Raw genomic sequence first — 14,510 nt, forward strand, 5'->3', positions numbered from 1 at the left:
GAACAACTCGGCCTCGCAAAAAAGCAGACAAAAAACGCAAAAGTAGCAGCAGCAGCAGCAGCACACTGCCATAGTTAGATGCATCAGCAAGGGAGATGAGGTTGAGTACAGGTCTACAGTAGGAAACTTTGTCACATGGTCTGAGCAGAATTGTCTGCAGCTTAATGTGAAAAAGACTAAGGAGCTGGTGGTGGACCTGAGGACAGCTAAGGTACCGGTGACCCCTGTTTCCATCCAGGGGGTCAGTGTGGACATGGTGGAGGATTACAAATACCTGGGGATACGAATTGACAATAAACTAGACTGGTCAAAGAACACTGAGGCTGTCTACAAGAAGGGTCAGAGCCGTCTCTATTTCCTGAGGAGACTGAGGTCCTTTAACATCTGCCGGACGATGCTGAGGATGTTCTACGAGTCTGTGGTGGCCAGTGCTATCATGTTTGCTGTTGTATGCTGGGGCAGCAGGCTGAGGGTGGCAGACACCAACAGAATCAACAAACTCATTCGTAAGGCCAGTGATGTTGTAGGGATGAAACTGGACTCTCTCACGGTGGTGTCTGAAAAGAGGATGCTGTCTAAGTTGCATGCTATCTTGGTCAGTGTCTCCCATCCACTACATAATGTACTGGGTGGGCACAGGAGTACATTCAGCCAGAGACTCATTCCTCCGAGATGCAGCACAGAGCGTCACAGGAAGTCATCCCTGCCTGTGGCCATGAAACTTTACAACTCCTCCCTTGGAGGGTCAGACACCCTGAGCCGATAGGTTGGTGCTGGACTTATTTCATAATTTACTAGCATAATTTACATATTACTATTTAACTATTTCTGGTTCTATTACTATTTATTATTTATGGTGCAACTGTAACGAAAACCAATTTCCCCCAGGATCAATAAAGTATGACTATGACGATGACTATAAGGTTGCCACCCAATGAGCCACAAGGCCCAGAAAGAAAGAACAGCAACATCTCTGAGACGGCTTGTAGGATTGCCCTCCAAAATTGAACATCAACTTTTTTTTGAAAATTACTTTATCTTGTTGTGCCTTCATAGTATTATTTCCCTACCCCTCAAGAGGCCACTTTGGACATGAGCTACTCAGCCTACAGTGGTGCCTACACTGTTGCTATCACTCAAGTCTCTATTCCACTCCCTTTCAGACCATGCGTCTGGTCTCTCACAGTGCCCAAACCTCAAGGAACTCCATCTCATCCTCCAGTCTGGCACATTACTGCTTTCAGGAACACCTTTCACATCTATCTTTGAACCAAACACCAAGATAAAACCATTATTTCCCAGACCAGCTGAGATCACAGCTCTTGGAGATCATAAGACAAGACAAAGGAGCAGAAGTCGGCCATTCGGCCCATCATTCTGCTCCTCCATTTTATGGTTCCATGGAGTCCAAAATTATTGTTCCCTCAAATTCAGACATTTGTTCCTTTGAGGTTCACAGACACATGACTTCAAGAAATGGACGGAAACCAATAAATATAAATAACACAGGGTATAATTCCCTAACTCAGAAAATGTTGCGTAAATAGCTACTTACCAAAGATACGTCAAGAATTCCCAGAAGGTGCCAGAGGTCACTGACAGTGTTAATTCCAATGAGGATGATCACAAAGATTCCAACAAATTTTACTCCAAGGGCTCCAGCAATGTTAACTCCTGTCAATATCAACCATTGCCACCAAGGTAGAGAAAAAGGCCTAAACATATATGGAGAACAATTATAGGAACAATCACATTTCAAATTAGTTTGCTGATAATAGCTGGGAACGAGTTCAAAAGGTTTGCAGATTGTGCAAGAAAGTAGCCATGAGGAAAAATGTAAAGTCATCCACACTGGCAGTCATAGAGTTAACCAGCACAGAAATAGCTTTTCAGCAAAACTTATCCATGCTGAGCAATTTGTCTATCTTGAGTTTGTTGATAGCAGAGTTAGCTAACGAGCCCAGTATGTATATGAGCCCTTAAGAGAGGGCGTCACAGCTCATTCCATTTACTCACCACTCTCAATGTGAAGAAACTGCCCTTCGGGTCCCTTTTAAATTTTTCCCCCCTCACTGTAAAAATATGTCCCTTATCTTAGACTCCTCTACCATAGGGGAAAAGAAATCTCCTTATCTATATCACACATGATTTCATGAACCTCAATCCCCTGCACTCCAGAGAAAACAGCCTCAACCTGTCCAGTCTCTCCTTATAACTCTCAGCCTTCAGTCCCAGTATCACCCTTTAGAATCAGAATCAGGTTTGTTATCACCGGCATGTGATGTGAAATTTGTTAACTTAGCAGCTGCAGTTCAATGCAATACATAATCTAGCAGAGAGAAAAAAAATAAATAAAATGTAATAAATAAACAAGTAAATCAATTAAGTATATTGAATAGATTATTTAAAAATGTGCAAAAACAGAAATACTGTATATTAAAAAAGTGAGGTAGTGTCCAAAGCTTCAAAGTCCATTTAGGAATCGGATAGCAGAGGGGATGAAGACATACATAACATTACATACTTTCTAGAGGTAGTTGAGCTGAACTGCACACAATATACCAAATACAGTCTCACCAACATCTTGTACATACAAGAGTAACATGACATCTTAACTCTTGAATTCAATGCCCTGCCAAACTAACTGCCTTCTTCACCACTCTGCCTATCTATATCTCTGCTTTGAGAGAACTATGTACCTGTCCCCTTCACACATTCTGCTCTGTAACACTTTCCGTAGAGCTACTATTTACTGTACAAGTCTCCCATGGTTACCAAAATCCAACATCTTACACCAGTTTGAATAATATTCCATTTTACTGAAGGCGGCTCTCAGCCTGAAACGTTGACTTTTTATTCATTTTCATTGATCCTGTCTGGCTTGCTGAATTCCTCCAGCACTTTGTGTGGGTAACTTTGGATTTCCAGCATCTGCAGAACCACCTGTGTTTATAATATTCCATTTGCCAATCTCTGGTCCCCTTCTTATGGACATGTAGAGAACATGGACCAACACCTTTTCAACATAAATAACCCTCTTCTCCGTCCACTACAGGTGATGTTGTCCATGTTACTAACACTGTCATCCAAATCACTAAATAGATGACAAACATCAGCAGACCAAGCACTGATCTCTTGGACTCCCATCTGAAAACCCATCCTTTGTAATACCGTGCTTTGCCTCCTCCCACCAATACAATGTGACTCACACTGAATCATATGACCATAAAACCATAGAGCAGAATTAGGCAATTTGACCCATCGAGTCCGCTCAGCGATTTCATCATGGCTGATCCATTTTTCCCTCTCAGCCTCAATCTCCTGCCTTTTCTCTGTATCCTTTCACGGCTTCACCAATCAAGAATCCTTCAACCTCTGTCTTAAATATTTGTAAAGACTTAGCCTCCACAGCTACCTGTGACAATGATTTCCACAGATTCTCTAGCTAAAGAAATTTCTCCTCATCTCTGTTCTAAAAGGATGCCCCTCGATTCTGAGGCTCTGGTCCTAGACTCTCCAATGGGAGTAAACATCTCCAATCCACTGTATCAAGACCTTTCGCCATTCAATAGGTTTCAATTAGGTCACCATTCATTCTTCTGAATTCCAGTGAATCCAGGCCCAGAGCTCTTCATATGACAAGCCTTTCAATCCAGGAATCATTTTTCTGAATCTCATTTGAACCCTCTCTAGTTTCAGCACTTCCATTCAAAGGGGCCCCAAACTGCTCACAATATTTACAGTGAGGCCTCACCAGTTCATTAAAATGCCTCAACATTACATCCTTGCTTTTATATTCTAGTCCATGAGACCACAGGATATAGGAGTAGAAGTAGGCAATTCAGCCATGGAGTCTGCTCCGCCATTCAATCATGGGCTGATCCATTACTTCCAGTCATCCCCATCCCCTGCCTTCTCCCCATACCCTTTAATGCCCTGGCTAATCAAGAACATATCTATCTCTGCCTTAAATGCACCCAATGACTTCACCTCCACAGCTATTCATGGCAACAAATTCCACAGATCTACCACCCTTTGACTAAAGTAATTTCTCCACATCTCTGTTCTAAATGGACATCCTTCAATTCTGAAGTCGTGCCCTCTTGTCCTCGACTCCCCTACCATGGGAAATAACTTCGGCATATCTAATCTGTTCAGGCCTTTTAACATTCAGAATGTTTCAATGACATCCCCACATTCTCCTGAACTCCAAGGAATACAGCCCAAGAGCTGCCAGATGTTCCTCATAGAGTAACCCTTTCATTCCTGGAATCATTCTCGGGAGTCTTCTCTGAACCCTCTACAAAGTCAATATCTCCTTCCTAAAATAAGGAGACCAAAACTGTACATGATACTCCAAGCGCGGTATCACAAGTGCCTTAAGGAACCTTAACATCACATAGAAACATAGAAAGAAACATAGAAAACCTAAAGCACAATACAGGCCCTTCCGCCCAGAAAGTTGTGCCGAACATGTCCCGACCTTAGAAATTACCAGGCTTACATATAGCCCTCTATTTTTCTAAACTCTCCATGTACCTATCCAAAAGTCTCTTAAAAGACCCTATCGTATCCACCTCCACCACCGTTGCTGGCAGCCCATTCCACGCACTCACCACTCGCTGCATAAAAAACTTACCCCTGACATCTCCTCTGAACCTACTCCCCAGCACCTTAAACCTGAGTCCTCTTGTGGCAAGCATTTCAGCCCTGGCAAAAAGCCTCTGACTATCCACACAATCAATGCCTCTCATCACCTCATACACCTCTATCAGGTCACCTCTCATCCTCTGTCACTCCAAGGAGAAAAGGCCAAGTTCACTCAACCTGTTTTCATAAGGCATATTCCCCAATCCAGGCAACATCCTTGTAAATCTCCTCTGCACCCTTTCTATGGTTTCCACATCCTTCCAGTAGTAAGGCGACCAGAACTGAGCACAGTACTACAAGCGGGGTCTGACCAGGGTCCTATATAGCTGCAACATTACCTCTCAGCTCCTAAATTCAATTCCACGGATAATGAAGGACAATACACCGTATGCCTTCTTAACCAGAGTCAACCTGCGCAGCTGCTTTGAGCGTACTATGGACTCGGATCCCAAGATCCCTCTGATTCTCCACACTGCCAAGCGTCTTACCATTAATACTATATTCTGCTATCATATTTGACCTACCAGAATGAACCACTTCACACTGATCTGGGTTGAACATCTGCCACTTCTCAGCCCAGTTCTGCATCCTATCAATGTCCTGCTGTAACCTCTGACAGCCCTCCACACTATCCACAACACTCTCAACCTTACTATCCCATCCCTCCACTTCCTCATGCAGCTCATTATAAAAATCATGAAGAGAAGGGGTCCCAGAACAGATCCCTGAGGCACACCACTGGTCACCGACCTCCATGCACAATATGACCTGTCTACAACCACTCTTTGCCTTCTGTGGGCAAGCCAGTTCTGGATCCAGAAAGCAATGTCCCCTTGGATCCCATCCTCCTAACTTTCTCAATAAGCCTTGCATGGGGTACCTTATCAACTGCCTTGCTGAAATCCATATACACTACATCTACTGCTCTTCCTTCATTAATGTGTTTAGTCACATCCTCAAAAATTTCAATCAGGCTCGCAAAGCACGACCTGCCCTTGACAAAGCCATGCTGACTATTCCTAATCATATTATGCTTCTCCAAATGTTCATAAATCCTGCCTCTCAGGATCTTCTCCATTAACTTATCAACCACTGAAGTAAGACTCAATGGTCTATAATTTCCTGGGCTATCTCTACTCCTTTTCTTGAATAAAGGAACAACATCTGCAACCCTCTAATCCTCTGGAACCTCTCCCATCCCCATTGATGATTCAAAGATCATTGCCAGAGGCTCAGCAATCTCTTCCCTCACCTCCCACAGTAGCCTGGGGTACATCTCATCTGGTCCCGGCAATTTATCCAACTTGATGCTTTCCAAAAGTTGCAGCACATCCTCTCCCTTAATATCTACATACTCAAGCTTTACAGTCTGCTGCAAGTCATCACTACAATCACCAAGATCCTTTTCCATAATGAATACTGTAGTAAAGTATTCATTAAGTACTGCTGCTATTTCCTCCAGTTCCATACACATTTTCCCCACTGTCACACTTGATAGGTGAATTCGTTCACGTCTTATCCTCTTGCTTTTCACATACTTGTAGAATGCCTTGGGGTCTTACTGAATCCTGCCCGCCAAAGCCTTCTCATTGTACTTCAGGATTGAAGGGCGCCCTTTCAGAACAGAAATGCGAAGAAATTTTTTTAGTCAGTGGGTGGTGAATCTATGGAATTTGTTGCCACGGGCAGCAGTGGAGGCCAAGTCATTGGGTGTATTTAAGGCAGAGATTGATAGGTACCTGAGTAGCCAGGGCATCAAAGGTTATGGTGAGAAGGCGGGGCAGTGGGACTAAATAGGATAAAATGGATCAGCTCATGATAAAATGGCGGAGCAGACTCGATGGGCCGAATGGCCTACTTCTGCTCCTTTGTCTTATGGTCTTATGGCCCCTTCTTGCTCTTCTAATTTCCTTTTTAATCTCCTTCCTGTTAGCCTGATAATCTTCTAGATCTCTAACATAACCAGCTCTCTGAACCTTTCGTAAGTTTTTCTTTTCTTCTTGACTAGGTTTATTACAGCCTTTGTACACCACAGCTCCTGTACCCTACCATAACTTCCCTGTCTCATTGGAACATACCTACGCAGAACTCCACACAAATATCCCCTGAACATTTTCCACATTTCTTCCATACTTTTCCCTGAGAACATCTGTTCCAAATTTAAGTTTCCAATTTCCTGCCTGATAGCCTCATAATTCCCCTTACTCCAATTAAACGCTTTTCTAACTTGTCTGCTCCTATCTCTCTCCAATGCTATTGTAAAGGAGATAGAATTTAGATCACTATCTCCAAAATGCTCTCCCACTGAGAGATCTGACATCTGACCAGGCTCATTTCCCAACACCAAGTACAGTCTCTCCTCTTGTAGGCTTATCTACATATTGTGTCAAGAAACCTTCCTGAACACACCTAACAAACTCCACCCCATCTGAACCCCCCCCACTTTCGGGAGATGCCAATTGATATTTGAGAAACTAAAATCTCCCATCATGACAATTCTGTTATTATTACACCTTTCCAGGATCTGATTTCCTATCTGCTCCTCGATATCATTGTTACTATTGGGCGGCCCATAAAAAACACCCAGAAAAGTTATTGACCCCCTTCCTGTTCCTAACCTCCACCCACAGAGACTCCGTAGACAACCCCTCCATGACGTCCACCTTTTCTGAAGCTGTGACACTATCTCTGATCAACAGTGCCATGCCCCCACTTCTTTTGTCTCCCTCCCTGTCCTTTCTGAAACATCTAAAACTCAGCACTTGAAGTAACCATTCCTGTCCCTGAGCCATCCAAGTCTCTGTAATGGCCACCACATCATAGCTCCAAGTACTGATCCACGCTCTGAGCTCATCCGCTTTGTCCACAATACTCCTTGCGTTAAAATAGACACATCTCAAACCGTCCGTCTGAGCGTGTCCCTTCTCTATCACCTGCCTATCCTCCCTCACACACTGTCTCCAAGCTTTCTCTATATGTGAGCCAACTGCCTCTTCCCCGGTCACTTCAGTTCAGTTCCCGCCCCCCAACAATTCTAGTTTAAACTCTCCCCAGTAGCCTTAGCAAATCTCCCCGCCAGGATAATGGTCCCCCTGGGATTCAAGTGCAACCCGTCCTTTTTGTACAGGTCACACCTGCCCCAAAAGAGGTCCCAATGATCCAGAAATCCAAATCCCCGCCCCCTGCTCTTATATTATATACCTCTAGAAATGAATGCCAACATTGCATTCGCCTTCTTCACCACCAACTCAAGCTGGAGGTTGAACTTTAGGGTATCTTGCACAAGGACTCCCAACTCCCTTTGCATCTCTGCACTTTGAATTATCTCCTCATCTCAATGTCTACCCGCTTATTTCTTCCACCGAAGTGCATGGCCATACACTTTCCAACATTGTATTTCATTTGCCACTCTGCCCATTCCACTAAATTATCTAAGTCTCTCTGCAGGCTGTCTGTTTCCTCCACACTACGCGCTCCTCCACCTATCTTTGTATCATCAGCAAATTTAGCCACAAATCTATTAATCCCATAGCCCAAATCATTGTCATACATCATACAAAGCAGCGGTCCCAACACTGAACCCTGTGGAACTCCACTGCTAACCAGCAGCCAGCCAGAATAGAATCCCTTTATTCCCACTCTCTGTTTTCCGCTTATCAGCCAATGCTCCACCCATGCTCATAACTTCCCTGTAATTCCATGGGCTCTTATCTTGCTGAGCAACCTCATATGGGGCTCCTTGTCAAATGCCATCTGAAAATCCTAGTACACATCTCCTGCATCTCCTTTGTCTACCCTGCTTGTAATTTCCTCAAAAAGTTGCAGTAGGTTAGTCAAGCAGGATTTTTCTTTCAGGAAACCCTGCTGGCTTTGGCCTATCTTGTCATGTGCCTCCAGGTACTCTGTAATCTCATCCCTAACAATCAATTCCAACAACTTCTCAACCACTGATGTGAGGCTGACAGGTCTATAGCTTCCTTTCTGCTGCCTCCCACCCTTCTTAAATAGCGGAGTAACATTTGCAATTTTCCAGTCATCCGGTACAATGCCAGTATCTTCTAGTCCTCTTGATATGAATGCTAACATCATATTTGCCTTCCTCACACTGACTCAAGCTGCAAATTAACTGCCAAGGAATCCTGCAAAAAGATGCCCAAGTCTCTTTGCATCTCAGTTATTTGAATTTTCTCTCCATTTAGAAAAAAGTCTACCATTTCATCTCTTCTCCAAAAGTGCATGACCATACATTTCCCGACACTGTTTTCCATCTGGCATTTCTTTGCCCAGTCTCCTAATCTGTCTAAGTCCTTTTGTAGCCTCTCTGCTTCCTACATTAGTGTTGGCGGACCAATCGATTTGTAGACGGAGAGTACTTTGCACAGGTTGGGGAGAAGTGTTACAAAAAGGAGCGTTTTATGGAGTTCAGCACATTAACGGCAGACCAATTGATTCACAATTCATTAACAGGAGCAAATAGAAGTAAAGCAGGGTCAAAGCAGAGCGGCCATTGTGTGAGTGGACCAGTGTACGAGTGGGAACTTGAGACTTTCTCTCAAGAGGCTTTGGTGAGGAGGCACAGGAAACTAACAGGTAAGCCTTTTGTAGTAGATTGAATAAAAAGTCACCACAGCCCAGCTCATCTGCAGTTGTGAACTTCCCATGATTCAGGACATTTACAAGGACAGGTGTGTAAAAAGGACCCGTAGGATCATTGGGGACCCGAGTCACCCCAACCACAATCTATTCCAGCTGCTACCATCCGGGACACAAAATGATCTGCAGGTGCTGGGGTCAAAGCAACACTCACAACATGCTGGAGGAACTCAGCAGGTCGGGCAGCATCAGTGGAAAAGAACGGTCGACGTTTCGGGCCGGAACCCTTCATCAGGACTGTAGGGGGAAGGGGCAGAGGCCCTATAAAGAAGTTGTATCTGCCTACCTGGACTCCATTTTGTCACCCATAGTTCAGTCTCTCCCCACCTGCATCTGGGATACATCCCATGCCCTCCACCTCTTCAATAACTTCCAGTTCCCCGGTCCCAACCGCTTCATTTTCACTATGGATGTCCAATCCCTATACACCTCCATTCCCCATGAAGAAGGCCTCAAAGCCCTCTGCTACTTTCTGGATAATAGACCTCACCAGTTCCCCACCACCACTACCCTCCTCCAGTTGGCGAAACTGGTTCTCACACTCAATAACTTCTCTTTTGGCTCTTCCCACTTTCTTCAGACCAAGGGTGTAGCTATGGGAACTCGCATGGGCCCTAGCTATGCCTGCCTCTTCGTTGATTATGTGGAACAGTCTGTGCTCCAAACCTATTCTGGTACTGCTCCCCAACTTTTCCTTCGGTACATTGATGACTACATTGGTGCTGCTTTCTGCACCCATGCTGAGCTCGTCAATTTCATCAACTTTACTTCTAACTTCCACCCAGCCCTCAAATTCACTTGGTCTATCTCGGACACTTCTCTCCCCCTTCTTGATCTCTCGGTCTCCATCTCTGGAGACAGACTGTCCACTAACATCTTCTACAAGCCCACTGACTCTCATAACTACTTCAACTATACCTCTTCCCACCCCGCCACATGCAAAAATGCCATTCCCTATTCCCAGTTCCTCTGTCTCCGCCGCATCTGCTCTGAGGATGAGGTTTTCCGTTCCAGGACATCTCAAATATCCTCTTTCTTTAAGGATCGTGGTTTCCCTTCTGCTGTCATTAATGATGCCCTCACCCGCATCTCCTCCATTTCCCGCACTTCGGCTCTCACCTCATCCTCCCGCCACCACAACAGGGACAGAGTTTTCCTTGTCCTCACCTACCACCCCACCAGCCTCCGGATCCAACACATTATCCTCCGCAACTTCCGCCACCTTCAACAGGACCCCACCACGAAGCACATCTTTCCCTCTCCACCCCTCTCTGCCTTCCGTAGGGATCGGTCCCTCCGCAACTCCCTGGTCCACACGTCCCTTCTCACGGATCTCCCACCTGGCACTTATCCCTGTAAGCGCAAGTGCTACACCTGTCCCTACATCTCCTCTCTTGCCACCATTCAGGGCCCCAAACAGTACTTCCAAGTGAGGCAACACTTCACTTCTGAGTCTGTTGGGGTCATCTATTGCATCTGGTGCTCCCGGTGCAGCCTCCTCTACATCGGTGAAACCCGACGCAGATTGGGGGACCGTTTCGTCGAGCACCTCCGCTCCGTCCGCCAAGACAGACAGGATCTCCCAGTAGCCACCCACTTCAACTCTGCTTCCCACTCCCATTCAGATATGTCCATACATGGCCTCCTCTACTGCCATGATGAGGCTAAACTCAGGTTGGAGGAGCAACACCTCATATACCGTCTAGGTAGTCTCCAGCTCCTTGGTATGAATATAGAATTCTCCAACTTCCAGTAATTCCCCCCCACCCTCCCTTCCCCTATCCCTATGTCACTCTGCCCCCTCCCCCAGCTGCCTACCTCCTCCCTCTTGGTTCCGCCTCCTTCTACTATCCATTGTGCTTTCCCCTATTCTTTCTTCACCTTTCCTGCTTATCACCTCCCTGCCTCCCTTCCCCCACCCCTTTATCTCTCCCCTTACTGGTTTTTCTCCTGAAACCTACCAGCCTTCTACTTCCCACCCTTCTCCCACCTTATCTATAGGGCCTCCGCCCCTTCCCCCTACAGTCCTGATGAAGGGTTCCGGCCCGAAACATCGACCGATCTTTTCCACTGATGCTGCCCGACCTGCTGAGTTCCTCCAGCGTGTTGTGAGTGCTACCATCTGGAAAACGGTACCACAGCATAAACGCTAGGACCAACAGGCACCGGGACAGCTTCTTCCACCAGGCCATCAGACTGATGAACTCACCTTGATTTGAGTGTACTCTGTATTACAATGCCTGTTCCATTTATTATAAATTATTATAAATTACGATAATTGCACATTTAAATGGAGACATAACGTAAAGATTTTTACTCCTCATGTATGTGAAGGATGTAAGAAACAAAGTCAATTCAATTCTAATTAAATAAAGTAGGGATGATGTAGGATCAGGTGACGTGCATAGCTGCATGAAGTGGGAACTGGTGGACCCCATTGTGGTTCCTGGTGACCACATCTGCGCAAGTGTTGGCTACTTGAGGAACTCAGGCTCAAAGTTGATGACCTCGAATCTAAGTTTCAGACACTGCACCACATCAGGGAGGGGGAGAGTTACCTGGATTCTCTATTTCAGGAGATAGTCACACCCATTAGATTAGCTGTCTCAAATTCGGTCTGTGGTCAGGGACGAGAGGATGTGACTGCGAGTGATGTGGGTAGTAGGATCCAAGAGACAGTGCTGGAGGAGCCTCAGCCCTTGAGCTCGTCCAACAGGTCTGAGATTCTTGCTCCCTGTGTGGATGAGAGTGGCTGTAGGAAGGATGAGCAACCTAACTGTGGCACCCTGGTTCAGGGAACCATTCAGGGGAGGGGGAAGAGAAGAGAAATGTAGTGGTAATTGGGGATAGTATTGTCAGGGGAATAGACAGAGTTCTCTGTCACAAGGATAGAGCGTCTCAAAGGTTGTGTTACCTGCCTGATGCCTGGGTTCAGGACACCTTATCTGACCTGCAAAGGAATTTGTAGTGGGAGGGGAAAGATCCAGTTGTCATGGTCCATGTGGGTACCAACAACATAAACAGAACGAGGAAAGAGGTTCTGCTGAGGGAAGATGAGCAACGAGGGACTAAATTAAAAAGCAGAACCAAAAAGGTGGCAATCTCTGGATTACTACCTGAGCCACGTGCAAATTGGCATAGGGTCAAAAAGATTAGAGAGTTATGTGTGTAGCTCAAGGACTGGTGTGGGAGAAGTGGGGGAAGCTGGCACCAGTATTGGGGAAGGAGGGAGCTGTACCAATGGGATGGGCTCCATCTGAACCCTGATGGGACCTGGATCCTAGCGAATCACATAGCTAAGGCTGTGGATAGGGCTTTAAACCAAGTTATAGAGGGGTGAATTCAACAGATTGGAGAAGTATGGATGAAATAAAAGAAAAAGTGTGGAAAGAGAAAAAACAAAAGATAAAAAAGAGAAAAGGGTGGAGTAAAGAAAAGTCAAGTGCAAAAGAGAAGAAAATTACAAGATTTTAAAAGCACAATGAGTGTAAGGGCGCTTTATCTGAATCCCCGTAGTATCCGAAATAAGGCCAGTGAAGTTGTGGTACAAATCAGTACAAAGAGGTATGATTTAGTTGCCATTACAGAGACGTGGTTGCAGGGTGGAGAGGATTGGGAATTAAATATCAAAGGATCTCAGATAATACGGAACGACAGGCAGGAAGGTAAGGGAGGTGCGGTAGCGCTCTTAATTAAGATGGGATCAGGGCGATAGCAAGAGACGATATAAGATCTTGCGGGCAGAAAATTGAATTCATCTCGGTGGAAATTAGTATAGTAAAGGATAAAAATCACTGGTGGGAGTTGTCTATCAGCCACTGAATAATAACATTACAGTGGGACAGGCGATAAACAAAGAAATATCTGAGGCACATAAGAATGGAACAGCAGTTATCGTGGGGGACTTTAACTCGCACATAGATTGGGCAAATCAAGATGGTCAACCCAGCCTTGAGGAAGATTTCATAGAATGCATCCGTGATGGCTTTCTTGAACAGCATGTTACTGAACCTACAAGGGAACATGCTATCTTAGATCTGGTCCTGTGCAATGAGACAGGTAAAATTAGTCATCTTGTAGTTAGGGATCCTCTTGGAAAGAGTGATCACAGTATGACTGAGTTTCTCATACAAATGGAGGATGCAATAGTTCGATCTAAAACCAGTGCTCTAAGTCCACAATCCATGCGGATTAGTGATAATATCTCCTCCTCACTGACAGTCAATACTGGTGCAACTCAGGAGGATGTGCTTAGCCCATTGCTCTACTCTTTCTATACCCATGACTGTGTGGCTAGGCATAGCTCAAATACCATCTATAAATTTGCTGATGATACAACGTTGTTGGTAGAACCTCAGATGGTGACAAGAGGGTGAACAGGAGCGAGATATGTGAACTGGTGGAGCGGTGTTGCAGCAACGAGCTTGCACTCAGCGTCAGTATGACTATGGACTTCAGCAAGGGTAAGACGAAGGAACACACACCAATCCTCATAGAGGGATCAGAAGTGGAGAGAATAAGAGTTTCAAGTTTCTGGGTGTCAAGATCTCTGAGGACCTCACCTGGTCCTAACCTGGTCCCAACATATTGATGCAGCTATAAAGAAGGCAAGACAGTGACTATACTTCATTCAGAGTTTGAAGAAATTTGGTATGTCAACAAAAACACTCAAAAACTTCTATAAGTGTACTGTGGAGAACATTCTGACAGGCTGCATCACTGTCTGATATGGGGGCGGTGGGCTACTGCACAGGACCGAAACAAGCTGCAGAGGATTGTAAATTTAGTTTGTTCCATCTGAGGTACTAGCCTACAAAGTACCCAGGACATCAAGGAGCGGTGACTCAGAAAGGCAGCATCTATTATTGAGGACCTCCAGCACCCAGGGCATGCCCTTTTCTCACTGTTTCCATCAGGTAGGAGGTACAGAAGCCTGATGGCACACACTCAGCGATTCAAGAACAGCTTCTTCTCCCTTGCCATCCGATTCCTAAATGGACATTGAACCTGTGAACACCACCACACTTTTTTTTAATACATATTATTTCTGTTTTAGCATGATTTTTAATCTATTCAATATACATATACTGTAATTAATTAATTAATTTGTGTGTTCATGTGTTTGGTGAGGTAAGTGGGTGAGCAGACTTATTTTTCCTTGTTTCATTCCTGTAGAATTAGGTAGTATGCCTGCAGGGTTAGTGCTT

At 45.1% G+C, this 14,510-nt stretch overlaps 1 protein-coding gene across 13 annotated transcripts in view; it reads right to left on the reverse strand.

Moving 5' to 3' along the window:
• pomt2 (protein-O-mannosyltransferase 2) overlaps positions 1 to 14,510 on the reverse strand; it is a 287,055-nt gene that overhangs the window by 168,674 nt on the left and 103,871 nt on the right. For all 13 annotated transcript variants that reach the window (XR_011888356.1, XR_011888355.1, XM_072274832.1 and 10 more), the window contains one exon: positions 1,556 to 1,715. Coding sequence is in view for 11 of the 13 variants with exons in the window: in XM_072274832.1 (XP_072130933.1) it covers positions 1,556 to 1,715 (160 nt within the window). In the remaining 2 variants the exon portion in view is untranslated. The remainder of the gene's footprint in view (positions 1 to 1,555; positions 1,716 to 14,510) is intronic.

This window comes from Mobula birostris, chromosome 1 (assembly GCF_030028105.1).
Source record: "Mobula birostris isolate sMobBir1 chromosome 1, sMobBir1.hap1, whole genome shotgun sequence".
Taxonomy (NCBI): domain Eukaryota; kingdom Metazoa; phylum Chordata; class Chondrichthyes; order Myliobatiformes; family Myliobatidae; genus Mobula; species Mobula birostris.